The following is a 15,000-nucleotide window of genomic DNA, read 5'->3' as shown; positions in this document are numbered from 1 at the left end:
ACTGTCTCCAGTGTCCACCTCATGGGTGCACCAGTTTGTCTGACTTGGGGTCAGAGAGAACATATGTCTGTAGGATTGCAGAACTTGCCTGCAGTCCTGTTGCTGATGGACAGTGAGGCTGTCAGAAAAGACCACACCATCAACTGAGCCATCATCAGAGTTCTGAGTCAACAGGTCTGGGAGAGGGTCACTCTCTTCCTCCTGCCCCTCATCTGTAGCCATGAGTAAGCCCATGTCTGCCCTGTCAACGTATGCCTTCAATCTGTTGACATGAAGCACCCTGTGGGGGCTTCTGGGAGTCCCAAGGTCCAACAAGTAGGTGACTTCTCCCTTTTTCTCAACAATAGTGTGGGGTCCAGACCATTTGTCTTGGAGTGCTGCTGGGGCCACTGGCTCCAACACCCACACTTTCTGCCCTGGCTGGTACACAGTCAGCACAGCCTTTTGGTCATGCCAAGCGTTTTGGAGTTCTTGGCTTGCCTCAAGGTTTTTAGAAGCCTTCTTCATATACTCTGCCATCCTGGAGCGGAGACCAAGTACATAATCCACTATGTCAAGTTTGGGTTGTCTGAGAGGTCTCTCCCATCCTTCCCTTACTAAACATAGGGGTCCTCTTACAGGATGCCCAAACAAAAGCTCAAAAGGGCTGTAGCCAACCCCCTTTTGTGGGACCTCTCTGTAAGCAAACAGAAGGCAGGGTAAAAGGATGTCCCATCTTCGCCTAAGCTTGTCTGGTAAACCTTTTATCAATCCCTTTACTGTGGGTGATAGGGTGTGGTGAATTTGTAGTTCACACCACACTCCTTCCACATTGCAGTCAAATATCCTGACATGAAGTTGGCACCTCTGTCAGAAATGACCTCCTTTGGAAAGCCCACTCTGGAGAATACTCCAAGCAGGGCCCTTGCCACAACAGGAGCTGTTGTGGTCCTCAGGGGAATAGCTTCTGGATACCTGGTGGCATGGTCCACTATCACCAGTATGAATCTGTGCCCAGATGCTGTTTGTGGGTCCATTGGTCCTACAATATCTATGCCCACTCTTTCAAAGGGAACCCCCACCACAGGTAGTGGTATGAGGGGGGCCGTTGTGGTGCCACCTGATTTGCCACTGGCTTGGCAGGTGACACAGGAGCGCCAAAACTCCTTGGTATCTTCTGACATATGGGCCCAGTGAAAGTGAGGGACAAACCTGTCCCAAGTCTTGTTCTGGTCTAAGTGTCCTGCAAGGGGAATATCATGGGCCAAGGTAAGAAGGAAGCCTCTGAACTTCAGTGGTATGACCAACCTCCTGGATGCACCAGGCTTGGGGTCTCTAGCCTCTGAATACAGCAGCCCTTCATCCCAATACACTCTATGGGTACCTTGAGCATTCCCTGCAGCCTCAGCAGCAGCCTGCTGTCTGAGGGGTTCAAGAGAGGGGCAGTCTAATTGTGCCTGCCTCAGATCTGCCCTTGAAGGTCCCCCTGTCCCAAGAAACTCATCCTGATCAGGTTCAAGTTCTTCTAGGACAGTTCCTTCAGGGCTCTCAGAATCATCCTCTTGTGAGGGCTGATCCAGTGCCTGAGGCAGGGGGGAAGGCACAGCCTTTACCCTACTGCTCTTTCTCTTGGTTTGTGACTGGTCCATAGTTTCAGGATCCAGCACTTGTTCAGTGGTGCACGTTTTGGCCTGTGACCTGGTCACAGCAAGGACATGTGCATCTATCCCTAGCATTTCTGCATGGGTCCTATACTCCACTTCAGACCAAACTGATGTTTCAAGATCATTGCCCAGTAAACACTCCACAGGAAGGTCTGAACTAACAACAACTTTCTTGAGGCCAGTTACCCCTCCCCAGGAGAAGTTAACAATTGCCACACTATGGGAGGTAGTGGCATTGCTAGCGTTGGTCACTAGGTAGTTCTCACCTAGTATGATCTGTCCAGGGTCCACAAAGGCAGGTGTCACCATTGTGACACTAGCCCCAGTGTCCCTGTAGGCCTGAGCCATTCTTTGGTTGATAAAAGGAGTCTGTCTGTACTTGCCCCGGTTACTGGGGCCTACAATAGAGGACAAAGCTAAGTCCCCATCACAGATCAGAACAGCCTGAGTAGGTATTCTGACTAGGCCAGAATCCTCCTCAGTTCCCAGGGTTAACCCTACTACACCCTTTTGCTGGGAACCACCACTTACAGCTGAACTAGGGGGTACAGTTGCCTTAGGGGCAATGGTGGCTGGGGGCTTATCCTTTTTGGTGCACTCACTAAACCAATGTGAGTTGGACTTACAATAGTTGCACCATGGTTTCTTTTGGCCATCTTTCTTTTTATCCTTTTTGGGACCACCCTCCCCCTGAGCCTTTTGGGGGCCTGGTGAAGACTTCTGGTCTTTTTGTTTCTGATCATTACCCTTCTGGTCTGCCTTTTTCTGATCACCGCCCTGGTTCTGGTTTTTCTGCTCAACTCTAGTCCTGACCAATCTATCTGCCTTCTTTCCCAATTCTTGGGGAGAAGTCAGATCAGAATCAATCAGGTGTTGATGCAGTAGCTGGTTTTGACAGTTGTTAAGGATTTTTTCTCTCATGATCAAATTATACAATCCTGTATAGTCCTTAACCTTACTTCCCACTAGCCAGCCTTTCAGAGCCTTAGTGGCACAATCTACAAAGTCAGTCCAGTCCTGAGTCTGTGTCTTCTGGGTATCCCTGAACAACAACCTGTATTGTTCAGTGGTTAGGCCAAACCCATCAATTAGAGCACTCTTCAGGACTGTGTAATTGTCTGCATCCTCATCACTAACTGTGAGGAGCTTGTCTCTACCTTTCTCAGAGAAGGAGAGCCACGAGATAGCTGCCCACTGACTTTGGGGTACCTGCTGTACTTTGCAAGCCCTCTCCAAAGCAGTTATCCAATTGTGGATGTCATCCCCACACTTGTAGGGAGGGACAATCTTGCTCAGGTTTCTATTATCATAGTGCCTGTCTCTATCCTTAGGGATATTGCTGCCACCAGTGGGTTCTAACCCACTTAACTTTTGCTCTCTAGCCAGAGCAAGCTTCTCCTTGGCAAGGGCAAGTTCTTCCCTCTCAATCTTTAGATTAGCTTCCCTCATTCTGGCTTCATGCTCTTTTCTCTGGGGGGAAGTCATTCCCCTGTGAGAAGAGGCATTAGAGATGCTAGAGACATGGGAGTGGATGGATTCCCTTGAAGGGGATCTGTCTCTCCTGCTTCTCTGGTTAAGCCCACTTGGGGTCTGTATGGGGGGACCCCATGCAAACTCCCATGTAAGCTTAGGTTAGCCTGGCTAAGTCTTCCTACTTGGCCCTGGCTGTCTACCTCCTCATCTGAAGTCCCATCTGACTCATCTGTAGCGGGTAGACCCTCCCTTGTACCTAGGGTACCAGCCTGTGAGGCCCTAAGAGCATCATATTCCTCTAGGATCTGCACTAGCTGAAGGAGGGTAGGGTTTGCACCCTGTTTTAACTTTCTGGAGGTACACAATTGCCTCATCTCCTGAAAAGTTAGGGTATCATATCTAGAGGGGATCTTTCTAAGACCTACCCCTCCTGAGAGAGAATCTACTTGATCTCCTCCCAGAGACATGATCTAGTGAGGGTGTGGTGTGTGCACCTACCTACACTAGTTGTATCTACTAAACCTCTCTAGTAGTTGTAGTCAGGGTGTGCTAGGCCCTTCAACCTACAACAACTAAGTCCAGTAAAACTTAAGTATTTATAATCTATGGTATATGTACCTAAACAATATCTGTGTGATCTTTCAATTTAGTATCTCAAGATTACAATGGTATTACAACAGCAAGCTCAGATCCCAACCGCTGCTCACCAATGTGAGAAGTTGGCCTGATGTATGATGTCACTAGTTCTAGTGTACACCTTATATCAGTCCAAACAACCCTTATGGTGATTGGTTGTAAAGTCAACCTTATAGACCAGCTATCCTAGTGGTAGCATGGACAAGAGCAGTCTTAGGCTAAACTCTGAATGGCATGTGAAGCCAGCTGTGATACCATATATAATCCCTTGAATACCAAAATGGAAGGACACCACAACAGATATATATATAAAATAAAGTGTATTTATTCTAGTCAAACCCTCAGCACTCTTTATGAGATTCGAGGTAAGTACAACACAGTCTTATTTAAGCATACATTAAGTCACACAGGTAAGTAATACAGTTGGGCCCTAGGGGCCACGCAAACCATATACTAAAGAAGTGGTATAAGGACCACTGTCACGGAAATAGAATAGGCCTAGGGAATCGCTGGGGCTACACTACACTACCAACAGTTAGGAAGTGGGAGGCCCACGGGATTCAGGTGCAGAGTAGAAACACTCACGCGTAATGCGTATAATCGATAGAAATAGTACAGTTTTGAAATAAGCAGTTTTAGGACACTTCTGGAGTAGCTAGAAAGTCGAGACTCAGAAACTAGACCCTAGGATAGTCACTACCCTTGTGAGCACCGAAGTACCCAAGTTACCCAGCCCACAGGCTGCAGGTGCATAGGTGTGAACTTGCGTCGGGTTTCGTCGTGGACTTCTATGGATGCCTGAAGGAAAGTTGCTGACGGGCAGTCAGTGCAGAGTGTCCGGTGGATCCCAAGGCCGGGATCAAGAAGGAAGGGTACCTGCAAGCAGAAGGGACAGAGTCAAGGTCACTAGCCAGTGACCACGTGGAACCAGGAAGGAACCAGGCGATGTCGTGAAGATTGCAGGTGAAGAGGTGAAGCTTGTCGCAGCAGCCACGGGTACCAGGAGACGTCGAGGACCAGGAGGCGAGCTGTCCCACGAAGGCTCTTGCTGTCGGCGGCGTCGAAGTTGAACTAGGACTCACCAAGCCTTGGCAAGCGGAACCCACGAAGAATGGAGGACTTGCTTCTGGTGCAAACCAGGAAGGTCTGGGGTGCTTCTCTTTTGCAAGGAAGCGGGAGCCAGTCTGGAGGAGCCAAACCAGCAGTGAAGATTTAAAGGTGTGTCGTCGCAAAGGCCGCTAGCCAACGTGCAAGCAACCGGACAGACGCGGCAAGCAGGAAAATGCAGAAGGGCCCCACGCAGGACTCATGGAGTGTGGGGGGCTGATCTTCGGTGCAGATGGTGCTTGGCGTTGGGGCTTCTCAATCCCCGGTGCACAACTTCGAGGGTACCTCAGAAGCTGCGCTGGAAGATACTCGCCACTTTTCCCAGGTAGCCGGTCCCACGTCTCTCGTCGCCTCCACGGATCTCAGCTCGGCTGTGGATGTGGATCAGGGTCGGAGAAGTCTGGAAGTCAAGGCTCTGGTCGGGCTCTGCAGTCGGTCCCTCGTAGAACTTTAGCAAAGCAAAGGGTAAGTCTCTTGATGGTGCCTGTTTGCACAGGGTAGCCACCACTTGGCCACAAGGGAGATTCTTCAGTCTTCTTCTTCCGTTGAATGTCGAAGGTCCAGAGTTTCTGTTCAAGTTGCAGGTTCAGGATAATCTAATCTCCTGGGGCCCAGCTACCACCTCTTATACTAATCTGGTGGGCTGGGTTGCCTGCTAGGTCACGCCTTATGGGTGGGACCTGGGAGGGGGGTGGTTACACCCCCTTCCCTTTGTCCAGTTTCGCGCCAGGACTGTGCATGGGACACCTTGTGTGCCCCAGGCAGTGTCTCGTTTCATTCATCCCTCCCTGCCCCAATACACTAAGGCCTGTCTGGGGTGTTGCTCACACCTCCCAAGGCAGGAAACCTATTGTCCAAGCCTCCCGTGCCGGGATCACTCCCAGCAGCAGGAGGTCAGACTTGTGTCGTGGCAGCAGCATCCATTTTGTGATGCTGGGGCTCTGGTTAACTTTAACCGGGTAAGTAGGTTTCAACATGTCTTCTCCCTCTAGAAGGGAGGGATAATATTCTCATCCCCAGAAATGGGATGGGGATATTATTCCAAAGTGTTAGACACCTTACACGACATGTTTTGATACAGCCAAACCATAGTTACCATAACCGTTTAAGATTATAAGGCACTTTAAGAGTATATGGTAGGCTATATCATAGAACAGCTGTAAGGACATGGTTCCGAAAGCTGCAGACAGGCTCAGCTCATGCTAGAGCACCATCTCACATGTTACCAAGCACTCTGCCTCCAGGATTGTTAAGGCCTGCCATAGGAGTGGCTGATAGGTACACATGTTTCTATATATAAGATAGGTATAAGAATACTACACCTAAGCAAGGGGTGATTACACGACCTTGTCCCAGCTGAGTGATCAGCCAGTTGTGTCATAATGGAAGGCCAGGCCAGGGGTGGCATAATACATGCTGCAGCCCCTGGTAGGCCTAGGATACACCTATGCCCTGGGTACCTAAGGTACACTGTACAGGGGCCAATAAGGTGATCCTATCCAAATGCTTTATGCACCTAAAGTACATAGTATTAATTTAGAGAGAGAACAGCAGGGCTGTGGGTCTGATTAGCAGGCCCACAGCCACATCTAAGTCGAAAACCAGTAAAGCAAAAGCAAAGATTGGGGGTGAACATAGAAAGCAGACCCTACTCTCCTACACCGCCCTCACTCCGACTTCTTCTAATGGTGAACACTCCAGTAGCATTCTATGTTGCTTTCCCCCTATTTCCATAACCCACAAAGAATACTAATCTCTCCTCAAATGGTACCTGTATGTGACAAAAAGTCAGATGACCCAGCTATATGAAAAGTATCCAGGGATTCAAACATGACTACCCAGGGCTCCCTCCACATACCTATTTCAGCCTCCCATATCTAGGGAGACTTGGCTAAATCTCAAAATCGCAGTGGCTGATTTACAGACGATAGCTTCCTTTCCTGAGCTTTTAAACGCAGGCGAGCAACTATGTTAAATCAGGACCCACTCAGTCCATGATGATCAGAAAAAGAGCATTGTCTGCTTTTTTTACGCTGTAGGTGCTACAGCAGTCCTCTCCGCTTCTCCCAGATTTCACAGTTTTCTGGCATTTTACTGGTTGTTCTCCCAAATCTTTGCGTTTTAGATTTCTTTGCCTTCACAGTGGTGTCTGCCTTGGTCTCTTCGTTAACCTCTGTCCATGCCTCAGGAGTGTTTCTGTAAACGTGTTGCTCCTCTTTAAGCAGTGTTACTGCAAATTGCTTTACATGTCATTCAAAGACATGGAGTGGCTGGATCCAGTGGTAGCAAATCTTAAAAATCTGTTACTAAACTGAAGGACTTATGTTTTGGGTGTGCATCCTCAGAGAAATCCTAATTTAGAACAAGACTGTGAACCACAAGGCTGATTTTGCCATTTACTTAGATTTTTCCAATTGGCTCCTTTGTGTCTACAGAACAGTAGTGTATAGCCACAATGTCTGTTGCATATGATCTCTGCAGACCAGTTTTGGCCACCCTTTTCACTCTGTCTAGCCACTCCTTAGTTCATGACCAGTAAGGTAGCAAGCACTTTGCTCCTTGTGGGGCCATCTGGGTGGACACGTTGTTCCTTCTGGACCCGTTGTCTAGCTCTCCTTATTTTTTGAAGGGGCCACTAACTTTGTCATTAGGACCTGAAAGACTCTTGCTGTCACTCTGCATCATCGACAGCATACAGCAGGTTTTTTACTTCAGCCATAGGTTCTGAGGTCTTCCCTTGCTACACTGTATGTTGTTGAAAAAAGTATTTTACATTTTGATGCCTTTTGCCCCTGAAAGGTCTCCCAAAACGCCGTTCCCTCACAGGGTGATGTCTGTTTCAGTAAGAGAGTCCAATTGGAAGCTTCTTGATATCAGAACCATATGTTAGTGCAAACCCCCAACAAAGGGGACTGAAAGTCTTTTTCGTACCAAATGCAAGTTATCCAGCCCACTACCTGTGATGCAAAATGGTGCCCTTCTCGAATCACTTGGGATAACTGCAGTGTCTATCAGCAATACAACAGTCATCACAGGCAGCTTACAGTGGCGTAGCTGACGCCTGCTCCTTCTAGCTTCACATTTCTGCTAGTTCTTTTGCAGTTTTTGTGACTTTTTCTACTTTAATACAGTTCCAGGAGACTAGTGTAGCAACTCAGTCCCTTTGCAAAATGGCTTTGACACTTGCCTAGCTAAGTTGTGATTGGACACACCAGTTCTCCAGTATTGGGGTGTCTTTCATAGATTCACAAGCTTGAATATTCCCCGTCGTCGAAGTGGGAGGCCCACGGTACATAACATAGCAATGTAGTAATAACATAAGCCTAATAGGCATAAAAGACAGTAAAACCATAGAGTTTTTATGGATAGACAACTTGTCACATCTATAACATATTACTGTCATTATGTTTTAGTCCAAAATCCAGCCAATCAGGCGTCCGCACCCTCTAGAACCCTCTCCCCAGAGGCTCAGGCCCTCAGATTTTCTAACGCACATCGTGTGAAGGGAGTCTCCCTGAGGTTGCTCAGTTTTTCTTCTCATATCTCCTCAGAAGATTACCTCTATGATGTCTACATCCAAGAAATCCCTCTTCAGACCTTGGGGAAGTTGTGGTAAACTGAGGCTTTATTCTGAAGACCCTCACAAGATATGTATTTATTGCTTATATCCTGAACATCAGGTTAAGGATTGTAAAATTTGTAGAACCTTCTCTCAGAAAACTTTAAAGGACAGAGAAGGGCGTCTCCTTCTGTGGCTAAAGAAGTTGAAGACTTCAGAAAATCCTCTTTCAGATCTGGAGAGTGTGTCAATCAAAACTGCTCCCTCCTTGAAGAGAACAAGTGACTCTCAGAAGGTTTCTCCAAGACCTAAAGTGGTGAAGAAACATAATGTTGAAACTATAGCACGCTGGAAATTCTTCTACTATTGCCTTTTGCCATCAACAAGCGGGAAAACCACTTACATCAAACGTTCTAGCGCATTCCACCAGGAAGGTTTCTTCTTCTACTGCGCTATTTGCTGGGGTGCCTCTTCAATACATCTGCAGAGCTGCAACATGGTCCAGCAGACACACCTTTACGAGACACTACTGTCTGGATGCTGCAGAGAACACTGCCCCGGCTGTGGGACAGGCAGTCCTTCGTAATCTTTTTAAATAAGGTGAGCCTCTGATGCTTCCCTCCTCCTGTTCACAAGGTACATTTATTATGTATTTATGTATATATTAGATTGTATATGCCTATAGTCTTTTGCACTGGGTATTGCTATTGCTTTGTTTCTTATGTACCTTGTATTATTCTGATATTACTGCTCACTACTCTTATTCAAGCATGTGAATATGAAAGACACCCCAATACTGGAGAAGAACAAAAGTTACTTACCTGTAAACTGTGGTTCTCCAGTATTGGTGTCTTTCATGGATTCACGTGCGACCCACCCACCTCCCCTCAGAGGCTCCCATCATATATTTGACTTTTATTTCACACTTGTGCTACGAAAATCTGAGGGCCTGAGCCTCTGGGGAAAGGGTTCCAGAGGGTGCAGACACCTGAATAGCTGGATTTTGGACTAAAACATAATGACAGTAATATGTTATAGATGTGACAAGTTGTCTCTCCATAAAAACTCTATGGTTTTACTTTCTTTTATGCCTATTAGGCTTATGTTATTACTACATTGCTATGTTATGTACCGTGGGACTCCCACTTCGATGACGGGGAATATTCAAGCATGTGAATCTATGAAAGACACCAATACTGGAGAACCACAGTTTACAGGTAAGTAACTTTTGTTCTTAGCCTTAACGTAGCGGACGTGAGCCACCAATGGTTACTTAAACATGGGTTTTAAGAAGGAAAGCGGCATCTTTGCTATGGTGCTCCTTCCTGACTTGCCTCTCTACTTAATCTGCGGCCGTGGATTTTCCCATTGTTGCCTCTACCCGCACTGCATGGACTATACAGACTTCCTAGAACGAACCAGATACTTGGCTTTCCTGGTAGTGAAGGTGCTCTCCTTGAAACACTTGCAGAGCGACTCTGTTACCTGGTTTACGGCTCAGTACTATACAGGAGCAGTACACATATACTTTTTTCAGCGTTTTCCCTTTTCTGGTCCCTCTGCTACTGCACTTGCTGGCCTCCACTCAGCACACCCTCTTCACTCTTTAATGGGAGATATTACTCATTCTGTGTCCTTGTGGCCCACTTAGTCTGTGGCCCCGCTCTAACAGGCCTCACTGTTGCCTTTGGATGGATCAGATACTCAGCTGCTCTGTAAGCTGTCTTACTTTCCTACTATCTCCTCAAAACGTCAACCCTCCTCTATCCCTCACGCTTCTCGAAAGCAGCTCTGGTTCCTTGCCTTGACATGTTATCCTAAACTGACTATCTATCGGTCTTATGCCAGCTGCACTTTCAGCTCAGTTGGTGCTGTCCAAACCCAGCTTACTTCCGCTGCTTCACCAGGAGATTTTGTTTCGACTGCTGCATCCATACCTTGTTTTTGTGGGCACCATTGATTAGTGCCGCTGGTGAAGGTCTATGTTCTACCTGCCATTATCCTTGCTAAAGAGCAGGCTGAGGATGGAGCTCGGCACATCACAGCTGCCGACATCTTGCCCCACCAGAAGTTTCCCTGCCAAGTTTGTTTGAAGTGAAATAATTTGGCTTGCAGGTTGAATGCAAAGCCAAAAGTAAGGTGAGTCATGTTTTTGTTTTTCCGAGTGGTTTCATTACTTTAAGATGAACTCATTTGAGTACTAGATTCGAACATTTCTAATTTGTATTAGTCCCGATTTCAGTTCAGGGGCTGCTTTATGTTAAATACTTGTGCAGTATAGATCACAATATTTAGAACTCCTATCGAAATTAGGGAAATCCTGAACGGTCCTGAACGGTCCTTATGGTTTACTTTTTTCTTTCATTTTACAGAGTTTGTGGATGCACTTAGATGTTTGCAATGAGCACTGTGGCTGGAATGCCTCAGTGTTTTGGATACAGATTCATAGGACCCCATAGTAATCGTATTTATCAAAGACGAACGTCATGAGCATGGTAATCCCTTTGCGGATTGATACTACAGAAGTGTCCTATTCGGAAATGGCAGCAGGATCAGAGTGAGTATTTCTACATATTTGTATGTGTGTGTAACTTTTTGTACAACTTTGCTGGTTTTGATTGCCATGTTTGTGGCTTGCCCTTTCTATTTTGATTGTATTTAAGGATATACTCATTAATATAACCTACTATTCTGACAAAAATATTATCTGTAAATTAAGAGCTGAAAATGGTTTATTAAGCTGCTCGCCTAATGGTCCTAGTGAAATGGCACTGGCATCCCAGACGCCACTGCTGTGAGTCTGGGATGCTGTGAGTGGCAGTTATTTGCTTCAGTTTAGGTAGCTGAAATCCCTAAACATTAGTCTCTACACTTTCCTCTATTTTTCAACCTTGAAATTCAGTAAAAAATTGATACTTTGCCAGTCAGCATCACATGTGTAGCTTGCATTCCTCAGATATTTTTGTTAGAGAAATGTGTATTTCCTATATTGCATTTTTCTCAGAATATCATGCTATAACATTTTCTTAAGTGTCCATCACGCGTAAAGTAAAATCTGAAAATGAATTGCATGTATCCTGTGCCTCCATGTATCATCAATCATGATTCAATTTTCTAGAAAAAGTCCACGACGTCATTGAGGGCCTGAAAGGGGATTTGGTTGAGGTGGGGAATGTTCAAAACAGTCCCTCTGGAGTCTTCTGCTGTTTGTTACCCTACAAGGAAAGCTAGTGTGACTACTGTATCAACCTACATGTCTTTTGAAATGAGTTTTCACCCCCCATTGAAAATGGGAACATCCATCAATTCATTCCTGCTGACCCGGTCAGCGTCCAAAAGTCTGATGTTGAAATCTTCTTCAAGAAAACAAGGCACTGCCAGTGTTGGCTGAAGGACTCTACATAGAAGAACGGGAAGCAGGGGATTAATTTGCTGTAGAGAAACAAGACATTAGAAGAACGTCTGTCCTTCCTCAGAGGGGCGGATAACATCTGCCTACATTCCTCTCCCTGGCGCATCCCTCATAGGAAACTATGGAGGTCTCTTGATGCTCTTTCGTTTACATTTGACCCACAGTGAAACCCTTCATACTGCATTTCACTGCATATAAACAGTATTCTAGGACCTGGTACTCTAAAGGCAATATCCCAACCTGTTTGGGCCCTATAAAAGCTCTCTGGCTTTCCTATAACGTGTCAGTGGGATCTTATTGTGTCTTCTTTAGTATGCTTGTAATGTATCATGGATTGTATGCTACATGTGTTACTCCTAACATACTACTATGCGCCCGTAGTGTAACATGGATCGTTTGTAGATTGTGATATTCACGGACCATCTGTGTTTCTCCAACATAACTGACTTCTCCAACATAACTGCATTTCATAATATATTGTGATTGGATAATTTGGGGACCTTTTCTTCTTTTACATTTTCCTTGGTTTCTTCATAGGTCAGTATATGTCAGTATTATTTCTGTTACTTTTACTGTATTTCATTTTGTATTATTCTTTCTGAAAATCAATAAAAACTATTTGAAATGAAAAAAAGAAGAACGTCTGTTGACAGATACGCTTCTGGGGATATTAGCACCGAGCTGGTCATCACTCTGATTTTAGCAGCTGATTTGAGAAAAACACCTCTCTTTCAACTCTGTAAAGAGACCAATAAGCAAGGGCACCTACTCTTAAGAGAATCCCTCCAACGAGGAAATGTAAGCTTTCTGCACAGTGAATTCTCATAAGGAGGTACTCTCCAACTCTTGAGAACTACTCATCAGAGAAGCATACCACAGGAGAGTAAATACTGGTACCACTACAAGGAAAAGACCTACTCCCAGACAGGCACAGTTTTTAAATCTATTTCCCTACCTTTCCAACCACTACTTTGTGTTCTGTTGATCTGACACATGCACCTGAAGTTCCACACTATTCAGTTAACATGTAAATTACCACTAACTGGATACATCTCATGTCACTAGTGATGTCAACTTCCAGAACTGTATGCTTGCAGTTTCGAAACGGATGAACAATAACTATAATAACATCTTATGCTCAGCTTCGACAAGAGGGAAATTCTGTTCTTTTGAGCCAATATTTCCACCTGGTCAAACAGCTGGTGGTCTAATGAGTTGGGATACTGTCAACCATCAGTGACATTTTGGGGATAATTTTCGATGAGTTACTCCCCCCCACACCCCTCCCCCTTTTAGTTCTAAAGTCATATCTCGTTGATTCCTACTCCTAATAACACAGAGGACGGTCCTGCCGTTTCTGCCACAAATTAAGCTGCTGTTTACCGAGTTTGGATAGAACTGTGGCTTGAATATTGTGATTGACTCTATTATCCATCTTTTATGGCTCGTCCACAACTGTGTCGCTTAATTATTGCTTTCCTTTCGTATTTCTCCGTATTTAAAAACGTACGCTGGCTGCATATCGAGGAACTCTCAATTAGAAAATGTCTCTGCAGTTGTCATAACAATCTACATAAATCTGTCCCAGGATTCCTAGCAAATCTCTCAGTTCTATCTTCCTTCTTATCTGCATCATTCTGCTAATTCTTTCATTCTGTTAATCCCTAAGATTAGGAAGGTTCTACAAAACAGTTATTCCTTTTTTTAACTAAATGTATACCATATGGAACTCTTTCCAAATACACACCTTCTCAATCAGTGACCACCTTCCGTTTCTAATGGTCCTTTAAAACCCGGCTTTTCACCGTGTGATATGTTCGCTCCTGTGTCTTCAAATCCACCAGTGCGCGAATGCCTAATGGTAATCACATGCTTTATAAATCCATATTAATCAATGCCTTTACATCAACAGTTTCCGTAATCTTATTACTAATTCTTACTCGTACATTAACCCTCCCCCTAACACTATCACTAGTTTCTCTTCACCACCAACTCTTACATTAACCCCCCACCATAACCACCGATTTAACTGTTACCCCTATTCTTTACTTTACCTCATCGATGTGAAGGTGTATAAGGTTAATGTTTTCTTTTGTGCGGCTTGTATAGTGCACGTTTTCATGCGTGCGCTCTTCTGCCATCTAGTGTTGTGTACTAAATGTTCCAGCATGCATGTGTTATATGAAGTCTTTGTTTTCGGCTGCTAAAGTGACTTGAACGAATCTTGATCACATTCCCTGAAGCCCTCAAGCACCGTGACACGGGCTTCTTCAACCTTAGATTATTTATCACACTATCAGATCTGGACGGGTGTGTTATGGGTATAACCTGCATGCACCTATATAAATTGACATTAAATCCGAACCTCAACTGTACATTTTTATACACCCACTGGGCAGCAAACAAAAAGGCATTTTGAGAAGCGGTTTCTCCGAGTCAGCATCTTGAGGACTCGGGTGACAGGAGAATTACTTGATAGGGTGGATGCCGGTTTCAAATTCTACACACAGTGTACACCAGCTTTCCCTGGAAAGACTTCCATTCAGTCTGCAAATTCTTTGTAAAATATAACAAACTTTTTGTATTTTTTTTAGTTATCTTAGTGAGTTATTTTTCTTTCTAGGTTCTTAGCTCCATGTAGAATTGTATGCGTGGGGTATAATGTTTTGGGTCAAAGAGAAGTCAGTTGGAACTTGCGGCTTGCTGTAAACGTACTGAAATACACCACCGCTTGAAGCCCCTGCGACGTCTTCAGTTTATTTTGTTCACCGTTGCACTACTCTTTTTCATGTAAAAAATAAATAATATAGTTAAGGCAAGAGCGTGGTTGGGCTGATTACACCTTGTTAATTCAGAGAGACCGTACCACAAATCTTGCTAGTTAGCCTTTTGGGAGGACCTTGAGGAAATCACAGGTAAAGAAGAATATGTGCATAGCCATCCATGGGTATATTTCTCAATGAAAAAAGACCAGAGGCAGTCTCTGCCAGGCCTCTTTTGTAGTCCTCGTCCTTTGAATTATTTTGTGAAGAGAATGCAAAGAAACTTCTAATTTGCAACCCTGATTGTACTGTAGTCACCTTGTCTGCTACACAAAAAGCAAGAGCCTTTTCCATATTAATGGCCGCAAGGCAAAATCGTAATTTGGTGCCATCAGTTTTGAAATACCT

General features: G+C 45.1%; 1 protein-coding gene across 4 annotated transcripts in view; it reads left to right on the top strand.

Moving 5' to 3' along the window:
• The window catches only part of KMT2E (lysine methyltransferase 2E (inactive)), a 2,077,373-nt gene that overhangs the window by 172,241 nt on the left and 1,890,132 nt on the right, over positions 1-15,000 (top strand). For all 4 annotated transcript variants that reach the window (XM_085654164.1, XM_085654162.1, XM_085654163.1 and 1 more), the window contains exon 3: positions 10,791-10,975. In XM_085654164.1, the coding sequence (XP_085510290.1) occupies positions 10,905-10,975 (71 nt within the window). In that variant the 5' untranslated portion in view covers positions 10,791-10,904. The remainder of the gene's footprint in view (positions 1-10,790; positions 10,976-15,000) is intronic.

This window comes from Triturus cristatus, chromosome 4_1 (assembly GCF_964204655.1).
Source record: "Triturus cristatus chromosome 4_1, aTriCri1.1, whole genome shotgun sequence".
NCBI classification, from domain to species: domain Eukaryota; kingdom Metazoa; phylum Chordata; class Amphibia; order Caudata; family Salamandridae; genus Triturus; species Triturus cristatus.
The sequence above is the reverse complement of the archived record's forward strand: the minus strand, read 5'-3'. Positions and strand labels throughout refer to the sequence as shown.